This window comes from Podarcis melisellensis, assembly GCF_964234715.1.
Source record: "Podarcis melisellensis genome assembly, chromosome: 1".
NCBI classification, from domain to species: Eukaryota; Metazoa; Chordata; class Lepidosauria; order Squamata; family Lacertidae; genus Podarcis; species Podarcis melisellensis.
Window position 1 is genome coordinate 55,542,027 of NC_138528.1, and position 27,047 is coordinate 55,569,073.

The 27,047-nt window shown below is 41.9% G+C and overlaps 1 protein-coding gene across 1 annotated transcript in view; it reads right to left on the reverse strand.

The window, feature by feature from the left end:
- The window catches only part of LDLRAD3 (low density lipoprotein receptor class A domain containing 3), a 117,579-nt gene that overhangs the window by 57,396 nt on the left and 33,136 nt on the right, over window positions 1-27,047 (reverse strand). The window contains exon 2 of the mRNA XM_081892050.1: window positions 26,285-26,431. Coding sequence (XP_081748176.1) covers window positions 26,285-26,431 — 147 coding nt within the window. The remainder of the gene's footprint in view (window positions 1-26,284; window positions 26,432-27,047) is intronic.

Sequence of the window (27,047 nt, forward strand, 5' to 3'; positions counted from 1 at the left end):
ATACTGGATATTTCCCCCAGTATTGGGGAGTGCTCCCTGTAATTTGATAGCAATAGCATCATGGGGAGGAGGGCCAGTATTGTGTGATCTCCACATACAGGATCTGCAGGAGATAGATGACTTTACACAGCAAGAATATAGTTGTCCAGGGAGCCTGAAGGAAGAAGCAATGACTATACTCTCTCTCTAATTTTATGCTGGGACATGCCTACAGCAGTCATGTTGTGTTATGCCTTGTCCCAATGGCAGCCACATTTTGTGACTGGTGCCCACACCACTTTCTCAACAATCGAAATGGGCCCACTGCTCCAAACAGGTTGGCAACGCCTGCTCTACAACCTCCACCCTGCCTTCAATCCCTACCATTCCTAAAGCAGCAGAATTCCTTGTACAAGCAATGTTGACTGGGGTAGGTATAAGAGCAGTATAGACTACTCTAAACCTAAGAAACTATTCTAGGACCTCTTGTCTCAAGCACATAGCTAGTGTTATCCAATAGTAAGGTTGCCTTGGTTGACTCTCATAGGACAAACCTCCTCCTGCAGGAATAGCCTTGTAGAAGATAACATCGTAACATGGCTAACTGCACATTTTTGACCCTATTATAAGCAACAGATTTCAATGGTCCCTTTCTGTAAAGTGGTTCTGAGTACACTCAACCAATAACCAGCCACGTGGTGTCATTTGATGGATCTGAATTTGAGTTATAATATGCTCTAAATGTTATTGGACTCCCAATGCCCATCAATCTCAGACAGCATGGCCAATTATTAGGAGTGATGGGGACTATAGGCCAACGGCCTCTGGAGAACCAGATTCTCCATCCCTGCTCTAAAGACTCAGGTGCCTGAAATATGACAGAGCAGTCCTTCTGTGATCCCTGAACATCTACATCAGTGACAGTCAAAGAAGTCAGGATTCTATGACTAACACAAGCCCACTACAGCGTCAGAACAAATGGCATCAGGACAAGTAAAGGAGACAGAGGGAAAAGCAAGAAGCAAGGAAAGCACCATCCATGGCACATGACTGGGTTTTGTTAGCATATGTATATTAAGCAGGTTTTGTTTTTTTTTATAATAATGTTTTTATTTGCTTTTTTCCAAGGTCAGATACATCGTCAGTTATTCAACAAAGGCAGTTTTACAGAAAGAAAAGGAAAAAGGTTATAAGCAAAAAAGAGATCTTACTTTACAAAACAATTTTTCATGATCTACTGGACTTCCCCACATCTTCCATCCCCTGCATCTTTTTCAATAAAATAAAGTTACAGCAAATTAATACCTTGTTTCCTGTGTTTTGTACTTTCCTCAATTGTATATTAGGTTTAGGGGAAATATTGTTAGTTCACAATTCCAACAGTCCTCAATATAGAAACTTTACCCTAGACTTTAGTCATTTCATCATCAGAACTTAAATTCAGCAATATCAAAAATTTGAGATCTGAAGCTTGTTGTCTAAAAACTTAACAAATTCTCAACATTCACATAACTTATAATGTTTTTGTAAATAGTCCTTAAATTTTTTCCAGTCCTCTTCCACTGCCTCTTCTCCCAGGTCTCGGATTCTGCCAGTCATTTCGGCCAGTTCCATATAGTCCATCAGCTGCGTATGCCACTCTTCCAGCGTGGGTAGCTCCTGTACCTTCCAATATTTAGCCAATAGAATTCTTGCTGCTGTAGTTGCATATAAAAAGAAAGTTCTATCCTTCTTTGTCACTCTCTGGCCCACAATGCCCAGGAGAAAGGCCTCTGGTTTCTTAGTAAAGGTATACTTAAATACCTTTTTCAACTCATTATAAACCATTTCCCAGAATGCCTTCACCTTCGGGCATGTCCACCAGAGGTGAAAGAACGTTCCTTCAGCTTCCTTACACTTCCAACACCTTTTATCAGACAAATGGTAAATCTTTGCAAGTTTGACTGGGGTCATGTACCACCTATATATCATTTTCATAATGTTTTCTTTCAAGGCACTACATGCCGTGAATTTCATATCGGTGTTCCATAACCTTTCCCAGTCTTCAAACATGATGTTGTAACCAATGTCTTGAGCCCATTTAATCATAGCTGATTTAACTAACTCATCTTGTGTATTCCATTTAAGCAGCAAGTTATACATTCTTGAGAGCACTTTCGTCTTAGGTTCAAGTAGTTCTGTCTCTAATTTTGATTTTTTCACCTGGAAACCAATCTTTTTATCTTTTTTAAACATCTCTTGAATTTGGGCATAGAGAAACCAGTCTCGCACCTTGTCCTTTATTTTTTCTAAACTCTGCAGCTTCCAATTATCTCCAACTTTTTCTATTATCTCACAATATTTAGCCCAACCACTCTCCATGTTAAGTACTTTGGTGGTCTTCGCCTCCGTTGGTGACAACCACCTCGGTGTCTTATTTTCAAATAAGTCCTTGTATCTAGTCCAGACATTAAACAAAGCTTTCCTGACAATATGGCTCTTGAACAATTTATGTACCTTTACCTTGTCGTACCACAAATATGCATGCCATCCAAATGCATTGTTAAACCCTTCCAGATCTAGGACATCAGTGTTTTCTAGTAGAAACCAATCCTTCAGCCAGCAGAAGGATGCTGCCTCATAGTATAACCTTAAGTCCGGCAGGGCAAACCCCCCTCTTTCTTTAGCATCTGTTAGTATTTTAAGTTTTATCCGGGGCCTTTTGCCCTGCCAGACAAATTTCGTAATGTCCTTCTGCCACTTTCCAAAACACTCCACTCTATCCACGATCTGCAGGGTTTGAAACAAGAATAACATCTTTGGCAATACATTCATCTTTACAGCTGCAATTCTTCCCGACAAGGTAAGTTTTAGTCTTGACCAGATTTCTAAATCCTTTTTAATTTCAATCCAGCATTTTTCATAATTATCTTTGAATAAGTTCAAATTTTTCCCGGTCAAATTCACCCCCAGGTATTTCACTTTTTTAGCCACATTTAACTCCGTTTCTTTCTGAAACTCATCTATTTCTAAAGAAGTCAGATTTTTCGCCAAAACCTTTGTTTTTTGTTTGTTCAACTTGAATCCTGCCACCTGACCAAACTCATAAATTAATTCTAAAGCTCTTTTAGTACTAGCTTCTGGCTCCTGTAGTGTTAAAACCAAATCATCTGCAAAGGCCTTCAACTTATATTGTTTACCTCCGACCTGTATTCCTTGTACCTCCCGATCCTTCCTAATCAAGTTCAGCAGTACCTCCAGGACCGAAATAAATAGCAGGGGTGATAGGGGGCACCCCTGTCGTGTTCCTTTTTCAATTCTGAACTCTTCTGTCACCACATTATTCACTATCAATTTAGCTTTTTGCTCTGAATAGATTGCTTCTATACCATTTTGAAACGCCCCTCCCACTCCCATCCCTTCCAAATTTCTCTTCATGAATTTCCAAGATATATTGTCAAAGGCCTTCTCTGCATCTATAAAAATTAATACAGCTCTTGTGTTCAAATTTGTCTGTAGTAGCTCCAGAACATCTATAATGTTCCTAGTGTTGTCAGACAGATGTCTACCAGGGAGAAAGCCTGCTTGGTCTTTATGAATTACTTCATTCAGAACTTTTTTAAATCTACTTGCCAGAATGTCAGCAAAAATTTTGTAATCCACATTCAGGAGTGAAATAGGACGATAATTCTTGAGTTGAGTCTTTTCAGATTCCAATTTTGGTATCAAAGTGATGAATGCTTCTTTCCACGATTCCGGAGCCCCCTTCCCCTCCATAATTTGGTTACACACCTCCACTAATGGTTGAATCAAATAATCTTTTAAAACCTTGTAATATTTGGAGGTGAGTCCATCTGGGCCTGGGGATTTCCCCAATTGCATGTTCTGAATGGCACTTTCTATTTCCTGCTGTGTTATTCTGTAATTCAGGGTTGTTTGTTTATCTTGGGATAATTTTTTCAATCCGTTACTTTTTAAAAATTGAATAATCTCCTCCTCCGCCTGTGGACCTTGAGTAAACAGTTTTTTGAAATATCTCTGGAAACACTTTCTAATTTCTTCTGGTTTCTGAATACTTTCTCCATCAACCTCCAAGTTGGTAATAGAATTCAATTTGTGTCTCTTTTTCAGCTGCCATGCTAATAATTTTCCACATTTGTTTGCTGATTCAAAAGATCTTTGTTTCATTTGTTTAATTTTCCATTCTACTTCTTGGTTTATCAATTTGGCATATTGTGCTTGATGGAACTTAATTTCTCTTAACACTTCTTTTGACTTTGGGTTAAGTCTAAGTCTTTTTTCACCCTCTCGTATCTTCTCTAAAATCTTGTCTCTTTTCCCATTCCAGAGTTTTTTCTTAATAGAATTTTGTTGAATCAGAAACCCCCTCATTACAGCTTTGCTTGCGTCCCAGATTGTTCTCTTGTCCACCGGGGTATTCATATTGATTTCAAAATAATCCTTCAACGTTTTTTGGGCCTTCTTCACAATCTCCTGATCTCTGAACAAAGTGTCATTCATTCTCCATCTGAAGGATCCAGCTGGCACAAGTCTCAGATCCATTTTCAATGCGTTATGGTCGGAGCAGGTTTTAGGGCAGATCTCTATTTTTTTTGTCTTAGGGGCCAGCCCTCTAGTTATCCAAATTTGGTCAATTCTTGTCCATGATAGGTGAGCCTCAGAAAAGAAAGTCCCTTCTTTACCTAGTGGGTTTTTGGTCCTCCAAATGTCGATCAAGTCCATATTGTCTGTCAGTTCAAAAAAAGATTTAGGTAGTCTGCCATCTTTAGTCAAATTTTGGTTTTGTGACTTATCCATATGTGTAGAGACGACTCCATTCATATCTCCCATCAAAATGATGTTAGTGTAGTCTATATGATCCAACATTATCTCATGCAGCTTTTTGTAAAATTCCGCTTTCCCCTCATTTGGTGCATATACTCCTACTATCAAAAATTTTTCTCCTTGTGTTTGGATTTCAATCGCCAAAATTCTTCCTTGTTCATCTTTAAATATCAACTTTGGTGCTAGGTTCTCTTTTGCATAAATCACTACTCCTCTTTTCTTAACTTTGTCTGAGGAAACAAATTCTTGGCCTAATTTTTTGTTAATTAAAACTCTCCTATGGAGCCTAGTCACATGTGTTTCTTGTAGGCATATGATGTCCAATTGTTCCTTTCTCAATATGTGAAAAATCTTTTTCCTTTTCTCAGGGGAATTTGCACCATGAATGTTCCAACTAAATAGCTGCAGAGACATCTTGAATCAAATTGTTAGCCAGTAGGAGTGTCTTTCTTGCTGTCAAGATCTGGAGGTATTGCACCAGGCGGAGGTGGTGGCCAGGCACCTGCTACTCCTTTCCGAAGGTCCTCCCCGTAGTCGTTCAAAAATTTTTCTTGGTCTTCTGCTGATCTAATTCTCACTTTTTTCCCTTTAATGCTGAAGGATAGTCCTTGAGGGAATTCCCACCTATAAGGGATTGTGTTGTTTCTCAGTAGGCTTGCGAGGTCTTTATATGCAATTCTTAAATCCAACAGCTGTTTCGGAATGTCTCTGAAGATTTCTGCAGTTCTTCCCTGAATCACCAATGTATTTTTAAAATGAAGGCCGAGTATGTTATCTTTTTCTTGCTTAGATCTCAAAATGACCAAGCAATCTCTTGGTTTGTCCTTCTTTGCTACTCTTCCCAGCCTGAAGGCGGTGACAATTTTAAAGTCCTTGTCTTCTGCGATACCCCAGAACTTTGATATTTCTGCCGTCAGGTTTTGACCAAACTGCGGGAGGCAGTGGAAGACAGAAGTGCCTGGCATTCTCTGGTCCATGGGGTCACGAAGAGTCGGACACAACTAAACGACTAAACAACAACATTAAGCAGGTGCCTCAGAAAGCTGCCTCAGACCCATGGAAGGGAAATGTTAGAGAAAGAAAAAGAGGAAAGACTTCAATCCAGCAATAGTTACAGCAGATCCTTGAGTGCTATGCCAAAACCAGAGCAGCAGCACTTGAATCCGTCATGGACCATAAAAGCCACCATCACTAACAAAGCACCCCTATTTTCATAACACCTTTTCTGTTTTAAGACAAAAATGACCATGCCATTTTAAACACGATCTAATGATGCAATGACCTTTTCCACTTGCAGTTTATTTTATGATCCTTTGTGCAAGTCATCTTCCACCTGGGGGTAAAATTTCTCCATAAAACGCAGTCTGTTATAACTAAGTAGTTGTTGTTCCAATACAGAAAAGGCAAACACTACACTGTTGCCTTGGTTAGCAGTGGAACATATTACTATGTTTCAGGGCATATATATATATAAAAACTTTCCTTCTCTCTAAAGATTAATCTGTTTTATGATTTTTCCAGCAACAAACTTTTTAAAAAGTGTGCAGCAGAAACATAGAGATGTAATATGAAGTACACAGACAATTATAGAGTATTATTCTTCTACTTGGACAGACATCTCTGGAAAAACCAGAAGGGTAATATGTCATTTTTGCTAGCTCTTAGGGCCAATAACACATACTTTGAAATTAGATGTCCAAATATTTCCCACCAAACTATGTCAACTACTAAAGCAATTCTCCTAAACATTGTCTGTTAGTGTGACAAATCACCACTAAGAGTAAACTACTATGTATTAAAGTTATCAGAACTGTGTCACACAAGAATGTTGCCTCAGGAGATCCCTGGGTTAATATCAGGAAGAAGCTGTATCAGGACCATTAGTCTCAGTCAGATAATAATTGATGATGAATTTGGCCTATTACAATCTTGGTCCCCTTTCATGCAGAAGCAACCACTTGGTGCACAGGCTCATTGTCCTGTGAACAAAACTGCAATGCTTCATTGTCAGTGACTCATCCTTAACCCCTCTCTGCCAGGCTGCCCACAACAAACTCCAGCAGTACTGCTGCAGCAGAGGCACTCTTCAGATGTTGAAGAATTCCCATAAAATCAGCACCATGTGACTTGATTCATCAGGTGCCTCAGACAGCTTTGATGGAGCTACTAGCTTAAAAGCACCTTGTAATGTGACACAGCAGCACAACTGCAGGGGGTGGGGCGCACATAATTTCCCATATGCTCATTTATTCAGAGAATATCAAAAGCCCACAGTAGTAGTGGTAGTTTGTATTTCTCACAGTGAGGCTAAGGGGTGAATATTCTTTTAGCCAAATACCTAAAGCAAAAGATGACTTGGGTCAGTAGAGATGGGAAGGAGCATTGTAAATGCTCACACAATTTCAACAAACACATTTTCAGAACCTTCCCAAGAAAAGAATTCCTTTAATATCCCCAGATTTAATTTGTTACATCAGAGGAGCCCAGTTGTGTCACCCCTTGCCTGCAGAGCTGGCAACCTCTCACCCTTTTTTGAACATGCTCCCTTATGGAGTGTTCCCTCAGTCTCCTTTCCCCTCTCCTTTAGAGTCCTCCGGGCAGCTGCTGCTGCCATCCCTGATCTGCCCCCCCCCCGCCTCAAACAGAGATTCCTCCCAGAAGCAGCATTCACCTGCAGAGCTTGTAGCCAGGGCTGCTGCAATAAACACCTGTGAAAGCCTTTGGGAGACAGAGACGTGAGAGGGCATCATAAAAGGGAGGGAAAGAAAAAGGGACAAAGGCCACTGTTGCCTGCGTCACCCCTAACCATCACTCAAAGCATCCCAGGGGGCCACGGCACACTGGCTGAAAACCACTGTGTTACATCATCTATCAATTCCCAGAAGCAAAGCATTTTCAATCCACGCACAGCAATAGGACAGGGACTCTAAAACAAGCAATTTGAAAGCCCTATACAGGATAAACAATGGGAAGGCTGAGAGGCTAGTCCTACCCTCACCCCCTGCTCTCCTCTACAGAGATCCCCTAGCCCAGGGGTCAGCAACCTGCGGCCCATGGGTGTAATTTAAACAGCCCTCGAGCCACTCACTTGGCGAGTCCCCGTTCGTTGCGCTAAACTGGCGCATTGCGGAGCGGGAACTCGCTTCCATGGAGCCAAAAATCGTGTCTGTGCAGATGCCGAAAACTGCATCTGCGCAGATGTGATCCGGCCCAAGGAGCGATCTCCGTGGGAGTGAAGTGGCCCAGGCAAGGAAAACCTTGCCGACCCCTGCCCTAGCCCAATGAATGGACAAGCAAGCATTGGCCCATTCTTCCCCTCACATGATTGTAAATTGCAAATCATGTGAGAGGAACCATCCAAACAAGGCTAAAATGAACTGGGAATAGGACAGTAAAGTCTCAGCTAAGTGTGACATGTGATCATATCTTTCTCCTGAATTTTTTTTCTTTTTTTCTTTTTTTCTGTAGCCTCATGAGGCTGCAACTTCAAGCAGGAAAATGGCTGCTTAACACTTTTCATTCTCATTTTCATCACCACCACCCCACATGTCCTGTTTCTCCACTAACATTAACCCTCTCCTGATGCCCTCTACCCCCTACAAAAAAATTAAAAACCCCAAAAAGATGCAAGAAACATGGTGGAAAAAATACGGATATATTTTTCTGCATGGGGAAAGAGCAGTTGTGGAGATTTTGAGCAGGAAAACTACCAAAAGGAAAGGGTTAAGCCGCTCGTTCAGTTTTGTCATTTTTTCCCTGCTCAAACTCACAGCCTCCTGAGGCTGCTTTTGGTTAAACAAAATAAGAAGTTAGGAGAAGGATGCAAGCAATTGCGTGTCATGTCTAGTTTAGCCCTAAGCTCCACATCTGCTTCAATCCACTCAAGTCTTCTAAAAACAGACTTCTATTAACTCTCAAAAATTTCAGCTTGATGGCATGTGTAACATAAGCAACAGCTGGGGAGCTCTCTGTATGCTAGCTGAGAACTCGTCCATTCTGTGTCATGGACGGTAGGTTATTGACCTCATACACGCGGAAACATCTCACATGGGCAGGACTGGAGTCAGATAATCCACACAGCAGCTTATCTTACCCAAGTCCCTTTGGAGCTTGCAGATTTTCACCAACAGCTTCTAAATAGCTGTGCAGTTTTCAAGGGTACTTTACATTGTACTCCAAAACATCTGGGGGGCACCAAGTTGTCAAAGTCTGCTCTAAAGGCCTGGGCATGCAAATAAGCCCTCAAATGCCAAAACACCATAAGAGTTGGTATTTGCCATATTTCGGGGGGCATTGGTAACCTAATTAACTTTTGTATTGTGATTTATTTATTTTTTATGTCCACAATAACCATTTGAGAGCTGACAGATTTGAATTCCCTGGTAAATTGCTATCTGGAGATTTTGGAATGTTTTGTTTTTGTTGTTGTTGTTCAAGTATAGATACCAAGCACAGTGTGTCCTGCTAGGTTGTTCCCCTATTGTTCCATAAAAGCTTATGCCATAAAAAAGCTGTTAGTCTTCAAGGTACCACAATATTCTGCTGTTTTCTCAACAACAAACTACAGTGGTGCCCCGCAAGACGAATGCCTCGCAAGACGAAAAACCCGCAAGACGAAAGGGTTTTTCGGGTTTTGCGACGCTTCGCTAGACGATTTTCCCTATGGGCTTGCATCGCAAGACGAAAGCCCATAGGGAAATCTCGGGGACCTTTTTTTAAATGCTGGCGGTGGGGAGCAAAGCCTTTTTCCCCCCTCCGGACTTCAGAAGAGGTCCAGGAAGGCCGGCGGGGGCGAAAGGCTTTGCTCCCCACCGCCAGCATTTTAAAAGCGGTCCGGGATAGCAGGGAAGCGCTTCCCGCTATCCCGGACGGCTTTTGAAGGCAGGCAGGGGGGCATGTCCCGATGCCGGGCGGCGGGGCGGGAAAGCCTCCCCCCGCCGCCTGGCATCGGAACCATGTCCCGATGCCGGGCGACTGGGCGGGAAAGCCTCCCCCCGCCGCCCGGCTTCGGGGCATCGTCCCGATGCCGGGCGGCCGGGCAGGAACGCCTCCCCCCGCCGCCCGGCTTCGGGGCATCGTCCCGATGCCGGGCGACGGGGCGGGAAAGCCTCCCCCGCCGCCCAGCTTCGGGGCATCGTCCCGATGCCGGGCGACGGGGCGGGAAAGCCTCCCCCCGCCGCCTGGCATCGGAACCATGTCCCGATGCCGGGCGGCGGGGCGGGAAAGCCTCCCCCCGCCGCCTGGCATCGGAACCATGTCCCGATGCCGGGCGACTGGGCGGGAAAGCCTCCCCCCGCCGCCTGGCATCGGAACCATGTCCCGATGCCGGGCGACTGGGCGGGAAAGCCTCCCCCCGCCGCCCGGCTTCGGGGCATCGTCCCGATGCCGGGCGGCCGGGCGGGAACGCCTCCCCCCGCCGCTCGGCTTCGGGACATCGTCCTGATGCCGGGCGACAGGGCGGGAAAGCCTCCCCCCGCCGCCTGGCATCGGAACCATGTCCCGAAGCCGGGCGGCGGGGCGGGAAAGCCTCCCCCCGCCGCCTGGCATCGGAACCATGTCCCGATGCCGGGCGACGGGGCGAGAAAGCCTCCCCCCCGCCGCCTGGCATCGGAACCATGTCCCGATGCCGGGCGGCGGGGCGGGAAAGCCTCCCCCCGCCGCCTGGCATCGGAACCATGTCCCGATGCCGGGCGGCGGGGCGGGAAAGCCTCCCCCCACCGCCTGGCATCGGAACCATGTCCCGATGCCGGGCGACTGGGCGGGAAAGCCTCCCCCCGCCGCCTGGCATCGGAACCATGTCCCGATGCCGGGCGACTGGGCGGGAAAGCCTCCCCCCGCCGCCCGGCTTCGGGGCATCGTCCCGATGCCGGGCGGCCGGGCAGGAACGCCTCCCCCCGCCGCTCGGCTTCGGGACATCGTCCCGATGCCGGGCGACGGGGCGGGAAAGCCTCCCCCCGCCGCCCGGCATCGGAACGATGTCCTGAAGCCCGGCGGCGGGGCGGGAAAGCCTGGGCGCGCTTGCAACTCTGTCGTTACTCTTGGCAAGGCTACTTTCCTTTGCATTTACATGGATACAGTAATCACACCACTGGATATGACTGGGGCTAAATGTATGACAGCTCCACAGTTTGACAGAAGAGGCAACTAGTATTCCTTGTTCTTGAATACCAACTTTCACACCCTCTGGATAGCGCCAACAATGTCTTAACTCCCTATGGAAACCCTTAAAAAGATGTGGGAACCGCAAATTCTTCCCAAGGACTGCAATAAAATTTGGGAATCACAACCCTTAAAATCTGTTTCCAGTTTTTTGAGGGACAACTCCTTAAAATTATTACACAGATGGTATCACACTCCTTGGCAAATGCCAAAAATGTTTTCTTCTGTGTCACCTAACTGATGGGAGGGGTTGCAATGAACTTGGTACATATTATCATTTATGGTGGGAACATCAGTTGATGCAAGATTTCTGGAATTAAATTTTGACAGAAATGTAAAATATTACTAAGGAAACTATTATTTGTTGTCCAAAATCAATGTTACTGAGTATTTTTTATTATGTCAATGTATATATATTGTCAAAAGAATTGGTTGATCTTGGCAACACGAATAGTAATTGCAACTCAATGGAAACAGTCCCAAATCTTACACTGGATATTTGGTACCACTCACTCTGGAATATAGCAATAATGGAGAAAAATCACACATAATTTGAGATTCTAGCAAGGACTAGGATGTCCAGACACTTATAAAAAATATCATATCATATAAAATGATTTGGCATTCATTTATGACATATAGATTGGAACCATCATTTTCAAGGCAACCCTCGTCACAAGCCTAGGGCAAATATGGTACTGGATGATCTGATAAAGTTGCTAATCTTTACTTGGGCTATGTTATTTTAACTACTCATCCAATGTGCCTGTGCTATAGTTTCGTTTTTCATCTTTTAATTTTTGTCTGTTGTTATAACCAACGTCATAACTTCCCGAAGACAAAGAATAGATTAGAGGGAGAAATGGAATTGAAAACTGAAAGTTTCCCTTTTGGCAGAGATTTAAGTGTAATGAAATAACCAAGTGTACACACTACAACAAAAAACAGGAAAACCAAAACAGCTTTAAAATGTGCAGCATCTACTTACATGTGTATCCTCCAATAAATTCTAAACATAGGAGTGTTTGGGTATTGACATAATTTACTGGAGGCTGAGCATGGATGCTTTAGTTGGGATCCCTCAAGGTCCCTACCAACTCTACAATTCTATGATTCTATACAAGTAAAACTTTTGATCTATTTTTGTTGTCTGTTTCCTAAAGTTTGTCTGAACAACAACATTACATGCTGGAAGACAAATTCTGCATCAGTTCCATTATGCTGACTTATTCATGTACTCATCTATATGCAGTAGAAAACAATCTGCTTCCAAAAGATTGCTATAGTACTTATGAGAATTACTGAACAGTCCAATGCTTGTCAGGTAGTAGTGGGAAACACTGCTCATGGAGTTCTGTTCCTTTTGCTGGCAAGTCATTCAAGCCTGTCTTGGTGCCACTTATCTAAAAATAGGGGTTGTATTTATGTATCTCAGAGGGATGTCATTGTTCTAAATTGATGATTATTTATAAAATACTCCCAGTATATTGTGCCACAGACTATGCAAGTGGAATTTGACAGGAGTAAACTTTCTAGCTAGCTATTCAACACACAATAATAAATATTTGAGTCACAACCAGGTGGCAAAGAGATCTTTGCTATGTGTTTACACTTGACGCTGCCTGCCAAACCTTTAGGGGGAGAGATGGAGAAGAAAGCAAATAGTCACAGTCTTGACACATTTTGGAAATAAGTGGAAGCATTCAGACATCTGAACCTGCCCCATAGTGTGCAAAGATATCAACCTTTGGAGGACTGAATATTAAAATTATTGTAAAAAATCATTCCTAAGTCTTCATATCCTGTATTGAGACATGAGGAGACATGAGGAGGAGGCAACTGTCTGAAATAGGAGTTAGTTCTTCAAAGTATACTTCGCTGAGAAAATAATTCCCAGAATTATATTGCTAATGGTATTTAGTAAGTCAATAAAATTGGTTAATTGGTAAACATGCACCCCCATGATCAACATCAGCATCATCATCATCAACCACAACAACATCTGGCTCATTATTTCTCAAAACTGTTTCTCCCTGTCTTCATTTTGGACTTTTCTACAATGCAAACTTTGTATTTGTATCTACTGGTCCAGTAGATCCAGTAGAGAAGCACAAAATAAAGACAGAAAGAGACACAGTTTTGTGCAATAATCTACTGGCCCCAGAAAGTTATTGGCAGTCATAAACACTGCACTCTTAAGATATTCAGTTTTACACTCTGCGCCATCTAGCAAGGAGACTCCAATTTAAAAAAAAAATCTCAGCAGCTTCTTCAATCATCTCCCTACAGTTCTTCCACTGAAATGAATTTATTGTCTGGATAAACTGTCTTCAGAAAGAGAAAAAAGAGAAGGAAGAAAGGCTTGAAGAAAGAAAGCTGTCATCAGTGATAACACCAGAGCTCATCAGGACATTTCCCATAGCTACACCCTGAGGAAGACCACAAAAATGCAGGCAGTGCTCAAGGGTACTTACTGGTACCTCTGACTGCATAGGATCAATTTGTAAAACACAATGGGCTATAGCAAATGATGTTCAGCCAGCTGCAATACAGCCTAAACCTAAAGGTTTGCTTTTAGTCAGCAAAGGACTATTATCATATAAACTGAAGTACAGGAACTCCATCAAAGGAAAGGAAAGTAGTTTCTAGCCTCTCCTTATCTTCATCATCTTCCGACTTCCTCTATGCCAATCTGTCACAAACCAACTTGAAAGACTCATTATCACCTTGTTCACATGCCAAATGAAGAAGGGTCCATCTATTTTCACTACTCTCCAGCAGATGACACTGTCACTCCTGCTCTGAAAAGGTCCTCTGCATTTCTCCTCCACTATCACTGTCTGTAACCAAGGAAGCTGATCAAATCCTGGCAGAAAACACTTTAGCCATTTTTAGCAATTCTGCTTCGAGCAAGCACTTTATGTGGATCTAAGCCCCCTGGAAAAAATTCAATGCACTTTCCATCATTACATTCTCTATTACAGAAAATATTTTACAGAGCCAAACATTGTCATATTTGATTTCATAACATATGCAAACCAGCATGATTGCAGACACCTGCAGGATCATCTACATGGTGTTGTTGCAGCCAGTTTATCATTGCTGTTGTTTCCTGAAGACACATTTGGGGCTTAATATCTTCTCACACTATTAATTTCTTTATTAACACTTGGCATTGCTTTTCTCTCCCCAGTTCAGATCATAAATGGGTTTCATATTTCCTCAACACCACTGAACCAAACAAGCACAGAACAAATAAAAAATGTGAACAGCAGTCTCAAAGCTTTCAGGCTCAACATATAACAATATAAAGCACAATTTCATTTTTGTCGCAGATTCGTATGTTGTACAATGCTTTAAAACCACTAGATCCTTACAATGGCCTGGAAGGGAAAGGATTCATAGAAACCAAACCTATCCATCATAAAAACACCACAATGTGCTGAATGCAGGATCTTTGCAGCAGCATGACATGCCTAACTTGCTCTAGTGACCCATCGCAGAATTGTAGAGTCCAACTCCCTACAATGCAGGAATATGCAGCTGTCCCATATGGGGACTGAACCTGCAACCATGGAATTATCAGCCCCAAGCTCTAACCAACAGAACTACAGCGATTTCTCCAGATCTTTATTACAAGTGAATCTCATCCATTTATTCTTTCTACAGTAAGAACGCATTCTAAATCTTGGCATTCCAATACGAAATCCACGCACTCCAGCTTCTAATAGACCATCCCATTAAGTGACAATAGAGCATCTTCTGCTTGGACCAATGCTGCTAATTTGCTTTGGCAAATGGCCATTTCTGCTATAACTGCACATCGTTCTTATTAAAGTTGAGCAGATGGCAGACAGTTTCCATCTTAAACAAGGTAACACAATGTAGAGTGTTGCAGGCAATGTACTGTGCACAGAGTTATGACAAGTGGAAAATGACAAGAAGGGTTGGTTGGCACAGGAGATCAGCAGCCGCTGTCTAAATCCTGCCGGGTGGCATCAGCCTGTGTTCTTTTTTTAGGTGCCTCAGGATCCATCAAATCCCCAGCCTGCCTAGGAAACATCCCATTTTTAAACTTACTTCTGGTGGCAGCTTTCTGTCCAACCAGGCAAAGGCTTCCATCCTGGGAACACTACCTCCTCTACTCACCTAGTGGTGGCATTCAGTGGAGGCCAAGGGAAACTCACCAGTGCTGCATCCTAACCCTTTCCAGCCATCAACATTGGGAGTGTTTATGTTGTGCTCAGAGAGAGAAGGATAATAAAAACAGCATGAGCCACAGCATGCTTACTCAGAAGTAAATCCCACTGCTCCAATGAAGCTTCCTTCCATGTAAGTGTGCAGATTGTAGCCAAACTTCTGTTGCTCTATAAAAAGGCCACAACATTCTTTGCAGATGTTATTTGGCTGATCTTTGACTCCCAGGCTACTGCTGAATTGTTTAGGGAAGGCTCAGCTTTAGACAATCCCCAGTGCTTTCACATGTTGCTACTGCAACAGAAGCCACATTTCTTAGCAAGTGAAATCCTTATTCTGCCTAACAAAATACCTAGACCTGTAAATGAGTGCTCAAGGTTAGTATTTCTAGAAGAGTAGACTGAGCTACTTTAATGCCCTTCATGAGTTTCTGTACATGAAATTGATTAATTAGCCTCTGACTCCCGTGTGGATAATTCCAAGCAAAATCAGCCATAATAATTGCAAACAAGATCATAAGTAGCTATCAGAGAAAGCGCTTTGCAGTTTCACTCTCTTCTAGTATGATTGTTTAATATTATTCAGTGTTTCTTTTTAAAGAGGTGGTTTAAGCCAAATATTGCCTGAGATATGCAGCTGGGATAGCTCAGCCAGTAGAGCATGTGACTCTTAATCTCAAGGTTGTGGGTTCAAGTCACACGTTGGGCAAAAGATTCCTGTATGGGGGGGTTGGACTAGATGACCCTTGTGGTCTCTTCCAAACTCTACAATTCTGTGATTCTATGTAAACTGATTTACTACTACTAGCTTTATAGAGAAAGGAGATTGACAAAAGTACCATGTCCCAGTTAAGGAATTCAACAACCTTTGTGGGATGGCACAGTGTAGCAGAGAATGACTAAGGTGCAGTTTAGTTAGTTTGGTGGGTGGGGGGACTTTTCTAACAGTAGCATTTAAGGAACCAACAATAGGCGTTATTTAATAGGATACCAAAAGCTTACTGTCATCCTTCGTAGAATGTAAGCTCCGGCCCTTAAGTTTCTAATGATGCAGTTGATTTCAAAAACATTTTCATTGTTGGAAGCTTTATGCCTTAATAGTCCCTGGCTTGATGAAGACTGAATCCATTTAGACTGTGTCCCTACATGTTCAGCTTATTCAGAATCCTCCTTAAAGTGTCAGTTCAAGGCAATACTGGGATATCCAGTCCAGCAAAAATGGGCAGGAGGACAGCAGAAGGCACTTCCTTTGGGGTAGCAAGCTCTACTGACGTTCCCCTTCCTGTTTTAAAATGTCCTGAAGGTACACTGAAGAGAAGGGAACATTCAGCTTGCATAAAAAAACGGTGTGTGTTTGGAAAGAGACTTTGATCATGAGAGCTGAAACTTTACTGATCTTAGCCGTTTCCCCAGGGCAATAATTCCTTCTAAAATCAGAAGTCCAGACAGCAAAGATGACAAGGGCTTCTCCAGACTTTACTTACGGCTAGTTGGTTTTCATTCCATACCAGTTGCTTCTTTACAAGGTCAACATTTGTACAGGATATGGAGATAAGGCTTACATCATTGAAGCTGTTTGGGTTCTGGTGTGTTACAGTAACAGGGACTGAGGCTTAAAACAGGATTTCCTTTTAACAAGAAGTGGCAGAATTTATTAATTTTAAGTGCTTTCATATCTCCTTTAATGTTTTTTTAAAAGCAGTTGCAAGTTTTTGTAATATGAAATATATTTAAACGCTACTCACTTGTGGCCTTTTCAGTAAATGTGCCCTTTAAAAAGTTATATCAATAGTTCAAGAATAAATTATTCTGTTTGAATTCAGAATTTGGAGCTAAAATTGGTATTGATGTACTTTTAAGAGTACAACAATCAAAACTCCTGGCTGCAGGAGTATTAAAGGTTTAAATACTGTATTCATCTTCTCCAGTTAACATTGTGTATATAATTAGTACAATTTTCTTTATGTTCTTTCTCTGTGAATTTGTTAGGCAGCAAAACCTGTTACAAATGTATACAGTGACAATGAGGGCATTAGATGATGTTGCCTGGTTGGCGGTTCTTCAATCAAAAGGTGAAGAAAGCATTATACTATAAACTCAGAGGGCACTTGAAAGTCAGTAAAAGGATCACTTTCTATGGGAATTTGCTCAACCAAACTATTAATTGTCACGGCATGAGAGCTAGATAAAAAAACCCTGGTTGATCTGCAAGCAATTTTATACTCAGTAGAGTTCTCTTCCTACTTCTTGAGAACATTTATCCAACATTTTTAGAAGAAGCAAATTTTCAAGTGCTAAGTGTAGAGACATGAAAGTATGTGGTTTTATTGAACACTTTGAAATAAATGGTAATCAGCTCTAATGGTGCTCTTTGGACAGGAAGTAGCGAGTGACTCCAGCTTTGTGGTTCATAGCTTGCAGTTATGGAATCTCAGTTCACAGGGCTGAGAAATACCCCCACTGTAGACAATGGTGAACCACTGACAGAGCAGATAAAGCTAGACGAGCCGAAGGTAAGAAGAACCCTGCTAGATCAGAGAAACAGAAAAGAGATTCTGGATTCCATAGCCAGACAGACAGGATCACCAAATAACTTGAGAGCAATAGCCTCCCTCCATTATTTATCCCCCAGCAACTGATTTTTAGAGGTATGATGCCTCTAAACATGAAAAATCCATGTAGCTATTAGTCATTGGTAGACCTGTGATATATGAAATTGTCCCATTTGTCTTTGCCTGTCTAGGTAGCCCTACATTTGAAACAGGCAGTATTTCCCGAATGCTCTCTTGGAGGTCTGAACCTCAATTTCTTAAACTAGAACCTCATATGTGCATTAAGTTTACTGTAGTGTGGATAAAAGGCCCCAGCACTGCCTTGATGCACTGGGCTAGATGGATCATTGGTGTAACTTCTTAATGGGGAGTATTCTAATAGGACTGTTTTCTGGGTTTTTTCAGTGTGTTCCCTAAGGCAGCAACAACAAAACACAGACTACATGTGGCTTGCCAAGGCCTCCTTTTGAACCTTCAGAGTAGCAACCTCAAAGATCAGGGGTGAGGATCCTCTGGTCTATGGGCCTAATTAGGCCTTCCAGGTTTCTCCATTTGGCCGCCGGGCCATTTTAGACAAATCACAGTCATATATGATGCCAGAAATGGGATAGATAAAGGTGGTGCTTGGACAGAAGGTGGTGCTTTGCAGGCTGATCGGCTGTGCCTGCAAAGCCTCTTGTGCCACTGTTCCCAAGCACCAAAAACCAGTTGGTTCTTCGGAAGCACTGCACCCCCATATTTGCCAACATGGTTTGATTTCGAACCACAGGTCATCATTGTGATGTCAGGTGATTGACAGGTAGGCTGCCCTACCTGTCAGACTTGGTGAATGGTAAGATGTGTAGCGATGAGGAACCAGTCTGCTGGAAGGATCCAGTTCCCCAAAGCTGCCATAGGTGAATCACCACATGACCGAAGGAAGCAACAGTAGAGTAGGGATGTGTAGTCCAGGCTGAAGACCTTGGAATCTGAGAGCAACAGATTGTGCACATGCCACCCACCCCTCCCACAAAGCAGTCTTCAGGTGCACTGTGAATCAGCAACTATTCATCTTAATCTGAATATTTAAGAAACCGCTTACAACGCCATAAAGTCTGCTCTATTTTCATATTCCAAGAACAGATTGCAGTGAAGGCATTCACAAATTCCTTCCTTCTTACACTAAAAGCACCACAAAATTAAGCACCAAATTAGTATTCAGTCCATTTCTGCTTAGCTATTCTAACCTTTAAATGCAATGGTCATGCATAGCAAAGATAAACGTGGCTGGTCACTGGGTGTCACTGTTGGTTTACAGACACATTTCTGAAAGCATACAGCACTGGCAGAAAAAAGTTTCTTCTCCCCCAAGGTGGTGGTGGAAGGGGGGGGGGTTATAATCAGAAATGTCTGGATATTTGGTACAGCTTTAATTTTGGCTCCTATCGTGTCAGGCAGTAAGCTAGGATGATGTGCCATACTTTGAAAATGCACCATCTGCTGCTCGTTAGCTGACAAAGGCAGCAACCTACCAACTCTCTAAGTAGCTGTTGCTCATTAGCTGACAAAAGCCACTTTCAATGCTCACATATTATTAGATTATTTTAGACAGAAGAAGATTATATTTGATGAAGAAAGGGTGGGGGGAGTAAAGAATGAAACACAGAACACAAAGGGAAATTAAATATGGCAGCATGATCAGGATCCTACTCCCAGTGAAGCTGAAGACAAGATTCACAATTAAACACCGATGTGATGTGTGCTTGGGACTCTGGGAAAACACCTCCCAGCTGTTCCAGAGATACTGTTAGCAAAATGAGAAACAAAATATATTTCACAATATAATCCTCTCCCTCAGGTTTACCTTAGTTTCCCTAACACTTCTTTTCATACTTTCTTATTTTTGTGTATGTGATCAGCAGTCAGACCTGGAGACTGGTCCTCTTCTCCTCGGTGCCCTCTCACTGCAGACTGACAGATGCAGCGTGAACAAGCAGACTAATGCCTGGCCAATGTGCTTAGGACCAGAACTGACTTCAGAATCAAGAGAGTTAACAGTCTCCTCCAGCTCCTTCAATTTATCCTGGCTTTTGTTTGGGATTTTGCATGTGTCAGGAGTAATCTTGGCTTCTATTGAAGAAACCCACCTAGGGTCAATTCTTTTCCGCCTGCTACAAGCAGCTTTCATAAGATGCAAAACCAATCACCAGGGCTACACACTTTTCACAACTGTGTTGGCTTGTAGCAGCCACCTCAACAGTTATTTTAAAGGAATTTAAGAGGTTCTCTATTTCAAGAGGTGCACACAGTAGATGTCAAACTAACCTACATTGGAACAATGAGAAATGAAGGGTTGTACAGCGGATTACTGAAGTGGCACACCCAGGAGCACTTAATGAGGATTTGCCATACATTGGCCTGGTTTGCACAGCACACTAAGCTAAATCATGGCTTGACACAATTATGTAAAGTGCTCCATCCCAGTTGTTCTGCTGCTGTGCTGTACTGCATGGCTTGTGTGGCATCCAAACTCAGGCTCATGGTTTAGCTGTCCTGTACAAACCACCAGCCATAAACACAGGGCAAACTATGTTTACAGCTTGTGGTTAGTCTGGAAAAAGTGAAATCACAAGTCTGAGTTTGGACAATAAACTAAGTCAAGCCATGACTTACCTAAGCAAAGCAGCTGCAATCCCGTCTCCCCAACCCACCTGCTTGTACCAAGCTATGATTTGGCTTAGTGTGATGTATAAACCAGGCCACTGACTAATTGTCCATTTTACTCAGCTTTTTGGACTTAGTAATTTAGTTGTGTAATGTTGGCCCACTCCTTCCATTCTACTATTCCAATTCCGCTAATTGCAAATTGTGAACCAAGGAATGATAACTTCTGGACTCATATTTCTAGTGTAAAATAATGTGATTTGGGGATAGTCGTTGTAAGGATTCTGTGACCCAGACAAACATTTTCTGCCATAACCCTGATACTCCCAAAGACTTCAGAAGTGTCATGCCTTAGAAGAGTACAGCTAATATAACTTATACACAAGAAGGGCCTCCTGGATTAGCCCTATGGTCTCACAGTAACCAAACAGATGCCAATTAGTGGTACAAAAGCAGAACCTCAGTACAACAGCACTCTTATCTCCTACTGTTTTCCGCAACTAATATTCAGAAACATACTGCCTCAAATCATGGAGGCAGAGGATAACCCTTGCAGCTAGTAGGCACTGGTAGCATTATCCCTCCTGCCATGAATATATCTCATCCTCTTTTGAAGCCATCCAAGTTGGTGGGCATCACTGCCTCCTGCAGGAGTGAGTTCCATAGTGTAACTATGGCGTAACATAGTGCAACATAGTGATAATGTAACATAGTGCAATAGAAACAAGTACTTTCTATTGTCTTTCCTGAATCTTCCAACATTCAGTTTCATTGGATGTCTACAAGTTATAGAGTTATGAGGAAGAGGGGGAGGATTCTCTATCCCCTTTCTCCATGTGATGCACAATTTATTACACTTCTAACATCTAATCACCTTTTACCTGCCTTTTCTCTAAACTAATAAGTCCCAGATGTTACAACCTTTCCTCATAGGGGAGAAGCTCCAATCCCTGGATCATTTCTGAGCTTCTTCCAACTCTACAGAACTGTATACGTGATTCTAAATATATTTATTTTGTTAGACCTGTATACCACTGCTCTTCCAGGTTGCTGAGGGCTCAAGCTGATCTCCCATATATTCTTCAATAGAACTGTAGCATTTCATCTGAAGGGTCACAGGCTCCCCACCGTTTTATTCAAATGCTAAAATTCTATTGGTTACATTCACAGCAGTTTTCATCAGAAGAGGTGTTTAAGTCTATAATAACCAACACAACAAATTGTCTAGAGGCAAATTTATAATCACTGTAGCTGTACTGTAAGGACCACTTCGTCCAGACATACAAGACAGAAATCCATGGTTAAGTTACCCCTTTTGGAATGGGGACTACACACTGCTTTTCCAGGGGCAGCTTCCCAGCAGTCAATGACATAAGGGACAAAAGATTGTGGGGAAGCAGCTTAACTTAATTAAGCCGGTTAATAAAGAGCTAATACCAGATTGGATTTAGCAGTGCCTTAAAGAGATACATGTGAATACACCCTGGAGCGCTGGGGAAAAAGTTGAACAAGTACAGAAAGAAGTGCCCCAATTATTGCAACCGGAAAAGATACATTTTAGTCGCTCTCTATAAAAGGTAACATTGATCTGTCATACACTTAGTTACATTACAGATCTTAATGTTTCTTTTTTGGGGAGGGGAATCCCACAGTGTTGCAAATATAATGTTGCAAAACCTACACAGTTTCATAAACAAGTTGGATTTGTGTTTGCTGGTTTCTCTGGTAACTTCTCTCTCTTTGTATCATGGATGGTGGCTCATATTATGGATATATGTATTATTTTATTTATACTGTTGCTACAAGTTTGTCATGGCCTTTGGCTAAAACAATAAACTTATGAACTGAATACAGTCGTACCTTGGTTGTCGAACAGAATCCGTTCCGCAAGTCAACATCCAAAAACATTGGACAACCAAGTCGCAGCTTCCGATTGGCTGCAGGAGCTTCCTGAACTCAATCAGAAGGTGTGGAAGGCACATCTAACGTTCGGGTTCCAGAAAATGTTCGCAAACTGGAACAGTTTGAGAGCCAAAACATTCGAGTAGCAAGGCATTCGGGATCCAAGGTACGACTGTACTCAGTTTCATTGCAGAGTGTAGACCAGCAGTGAAGATCAGTTGGTCCTATTACTTAGATCAATTCAACCTCTGTGTGTGCACCTGACCCTTGCCAATACTGCCTAGTTAAATCATGCTGAGATAGATGTGCCCAGTTTCTTGATGTTAATGTTATTCTTCAGGAACTGAGGGTGCCACTACTACCCCACCCTCTCTCTATATATATGTCAGTCTCAAAAGTTCAGTTTTTGAGCAAGATGACAGCATATGCATTAGGCATTAAGCCTCAATTGTTCAAGAGGATTTTCTTAATCCTCTGTACTCAGATTGCAGACAAAGGCCAAGATCCTATCTGATCATCTGGGTTTAGGATAAACTGTGGGATTTGGTGGGGGGCTGGTCAGTGAGACAGCAAATAGTTCAGGTGCTGAAAATGAACTGTATTCCAGGCCCAATGCATTTTGGAAAAATTCTTTCCTAAAGGGCACGATTTTAGCAACAAATGAGTAGGACATTGTAGCGACTCCTATCATAAACACGACTGCACTCTCAGAATCTGTACAAGCTACAATCAATTGCTACTGGACCACCTGTCTTATTTGATGTGAGAAGGGGGAGTCTGCCTTAAGCTTGTTCTAAATTTCCCTTCTCTTTATAGTCCTAGAAAGTCATGCTGTTCTACATCATAGGAGATGTCTTGCAGGGCTTAAGTAGGGCCTGCTGGATCAAGCCAATAGCCCACCTGGTCTCACAGTGACCAAACAGGTGACCATTGGGAAGCCCACAAGCAGGACCTGCGTGCAACACCACTCTTCCCCACTTGTGATTCTTAGCAACTGTTGCTCCAAGGCATACTGCCTCTGGTAGTGCAAACAGAATATGGAAGCATGGCCATTTTATGTTCTCTGTATTTTATATGCCAATTCTACCCTTATTGTTAAATGGAAACCTTGCAACCATCATGTATAATTTGTAAGTGTGAGGGTTAGTTTCTCTAAAACTCTGCAAGGGGCTAGCCTTAGAGACTGCTCAGAACTACAGATGATGCTCCCCAGTCTTCCTCAGTGGGGAGCAAGTTGTCAAGCGCAAAAGACTCAAGTGCAGTTGATCACACTGGCTGCCAATTAGCTCTGAGGCACAATTTAAGATGCTGGTTATTATTACCTTTAAATCCATACACAGTGGGACCCAACATAATGGAAGCAGTGCCTTTTGCTAGCTAAATCTTCCTCCAGCCAATCTACACAGCAAAGTCTGATCCAGTCACCCTACTCGATAAATAAAATCCTGTGAGTTACAAAGCAGGGCTGTTGTGCAGCACCCTAAGTATGCTATGCTCTTCCCACTTGGAGCACACACCTTAAACGTTCTTTTAATTTCACAACACTAGTTTTACATCTTGAATTTTCTGTGCTTTCTGGCATGTTAACAGTGGATTGATTTCTTCCCATTGATTTTATTTACTCAGTGCTAGAGCTCTTGCCATTTTTCTCCATTTTGTAAGGCACGTTACGTCATCATTTTGTAATGAGAAAGTCAGGGTATAAAATAAATTAAAATGAAAGTCTGCAGCCCTCCAGAGTTATTTAAAACTGAAAATCTATCACCACAGTCTCTTCTGTTTACATGTACCTCACCTGTCAACTATAGGGCATAACAGGAAATGAATCACCTGCTTCCCAGATTCCTTTTCCTTTGGATTATTTTTAAATTTATTCATGAGATCAGTTAAGTTAGCAGACAAAGGTAAGGAAAAACAAAACAAAAAAAGGATGATTATCTGTGCTTGGGTGAAAGAAAAATGGCCAAGCTAATATATTTTAATAATCTAACACAACTAGAAAAGTGTGTGGGGGGGTCATAGTTCTGCAAAAACATCAATTGACAAATCCCAAGACATTAACCCAATCCAACTGACGAAAGGAATTTTATGAACTGAGGTTTTGCAGCTATTTAAATTTTACTGGCAGATACTATATTAATTATTACCAAAACCTTGTGGATCCAGTTTATTCTCAGTGACAAAAGAATATTGTGAATTGAGTCTATGGTCACTGGCAGACTATTACTGACTTATTCATAAGCAAAAAAGAAGTCTGTTCAGAAACACTTCATTAATTGCTTTTTTTCAAGGCAGTAGGTAACATGCAAAGAAGAGATAAACAAAATTATATGAAAAGGAAAATAAAAATATATTTGAGTACTCTTTTTTAAACTCTTTTTTTTTATTTGAGTATTCTTTTTGAGTACACACACAGAGAGAGAGAGAGAGAGATGTATTCCACTGGGTTTAAGGATAAGATTTGGTCTTGAATACAGTGGATGGAAAGAATGTTGAATTACACCTAAACTTGGCCAGAGATTATTATCCCAGGTCCCATAATGACAATCCCAGAACACCTAATTTAAGATACAATTGTAAGCCAAAAAGGAAATCCAATCCACTCTTTGTTGTTAATGTTAATTCTTTGTTGTCTGGCGATCAGGGCCACACAACTTTAGGCAACAAACATTACCTCACAGTAGTGGTTTTGGTGCCATGGAATGTTTTTGCCTAAACAGCCAATATAGAACTTAGAAAATGTGTTTGCAAGACACATGGTGCTTGCTGGGTCTTAGTTTCATTTTGCAAAGATTTAACCAAAGACCACATGCATTTATTTGACAAATAAAAAGCAGAAAAGGCATTCTAAGTTCAAGCTGAAGTTCTGTCAGCTGCCTTGACAGAACGATCATTTTAGTGCAACATTGAATTCCTCCCTGAAGTATTATGATTATTTTAACCTCTCTTCCTGTTCCGAGGTGAAGTGGGGTTGCAACTAAAATGTTTTCAATTGAAACAAACAGAAATGACCCAATCAAAGTAGAAAGAAGTCAATCAAGTTTTGAATATTCACCAAATAGATTTATTTCCTATGCTGTTTATAGTCTCTGTGGAAGACAAACCAAATACAGAACAGAAAGAAAGAACACAGAAAAATTGTGAAAATTATTACTGTGTTTCTAAGAAGGAAGTGTGGAAATGAAGGCTGTTCTCACTTGGACCCAATGATAAGAGTCATAAACTTAGGTCCTCAGAGCAGAGAGTAGGAGTGGCTCTAAGCCCCGTCCTTTGGCGTAAGAGGGGGTTGAGAACATTCTGAGGATTGCAGTCTTGTGGAGAACAATACACAGAATTTATAGGAACAATGATGTTCACATATGCAAGCATTACGACTGAAAGTCGCATGCACAACTTTGCTAATACTTACCAGACTATTTATGTATGATTGTGAAATTCTGCATAAATGAATTGCTCTCTGCATTTGGAGATTTTGAATTACTATATGTTGTTTACAGGGAAGTACTGATCCACATTTCTTCTGTTTTTGTTGTGAAATCATGTGATTACACTATTTCATCCAGTTCACTTTTTGCAGGTATTGCACTCAGCAAGCTCATCTGCTTTTGCGCATTACTAACCAGGAAAGCGAGCAGGAGGGGGAGATGCAAACTGAAAAATATGGTAAACCTGTTCCAGAATTTTAGAACTTATGCGGGTTAAACTGAAACATGGGGCAAATTCAAGCCACAGAAAATATTCAAACAGACTGCATCTGCTCATGACAAATTTGGATAGAGCAAACGCAGATTTAATTGCCAGCCCAGCAATGAAATTCGCAGTGCCCTTCAGAAAGGTATTGTCTTTGTCAACCTACAATAAATTGTACTGCCACCAAGCAAGAAGTGAAGAGTCACTTCAGTTAGACAAACCAATAAGAAATATGGTAACACAGGTTGAATACTAATCCCTGAAATGCATTTGATTTTTACATGGCTGAGTCTTGCTATTCAAAATATGAAAGGTAGCAATCAAGTAGAGGACACTCACGGCATTCCTTCTCATCACTTTTGTCAAAGCAGTCTGGCAGCCCATCACATTGCCAGGCTCCTGGGATGCAACGTCCATTACTGCACATGAAGTTTCCAGGAATATTACATTCATTTGTGAAGTTATTCCAAGGCAACTGTTGGCCTTCTGCAACAAGAAGATAAAATGCACAGTGTTTACATATGCAGAAACTGCTTTCACATCTAAAGCAATACTGCTGGCTCCCCTTTTCCATTAGTAGAGGCACCACTGAATCAAAGGCCCTTCCATGAATGGCACAGCAGTGCCTGCCTTAAAGAATACCATGTTTGGCCTTAGTTTTGGTCTCTGCCTTACAAGGGAGCCATCCATGATTAGGGCTAGAGATAGAATAGCTGAATAACTGAGATATATATATATATTCAAAGGAAAGGGAATCACCATTCATTCACATTAATATGAAAAGATCTCATAGGCTAAGATTTATTTGCATTGGGAGAAGCTACAATTATTAAGGATGCAGTTCTATACATACATACATACATACATACATACACACTGAAGTCAATGGTATTTACTACTGAGTAGATATGTATAGGATTACACAGTCTACAAAGTACCCTCTCCAATCCATTTTATGACTGGAACTGCAGACTAGAGCTTTTCCATCACACCTGCCCAATATCTTACTCCACTCCCCACTATTCATGCAGAAGAAGTGGGTGGTACAAAAGAGGGACCATTTTTTTCCAATTCATACAATTAGTTTATTTCTAAAGTTCTA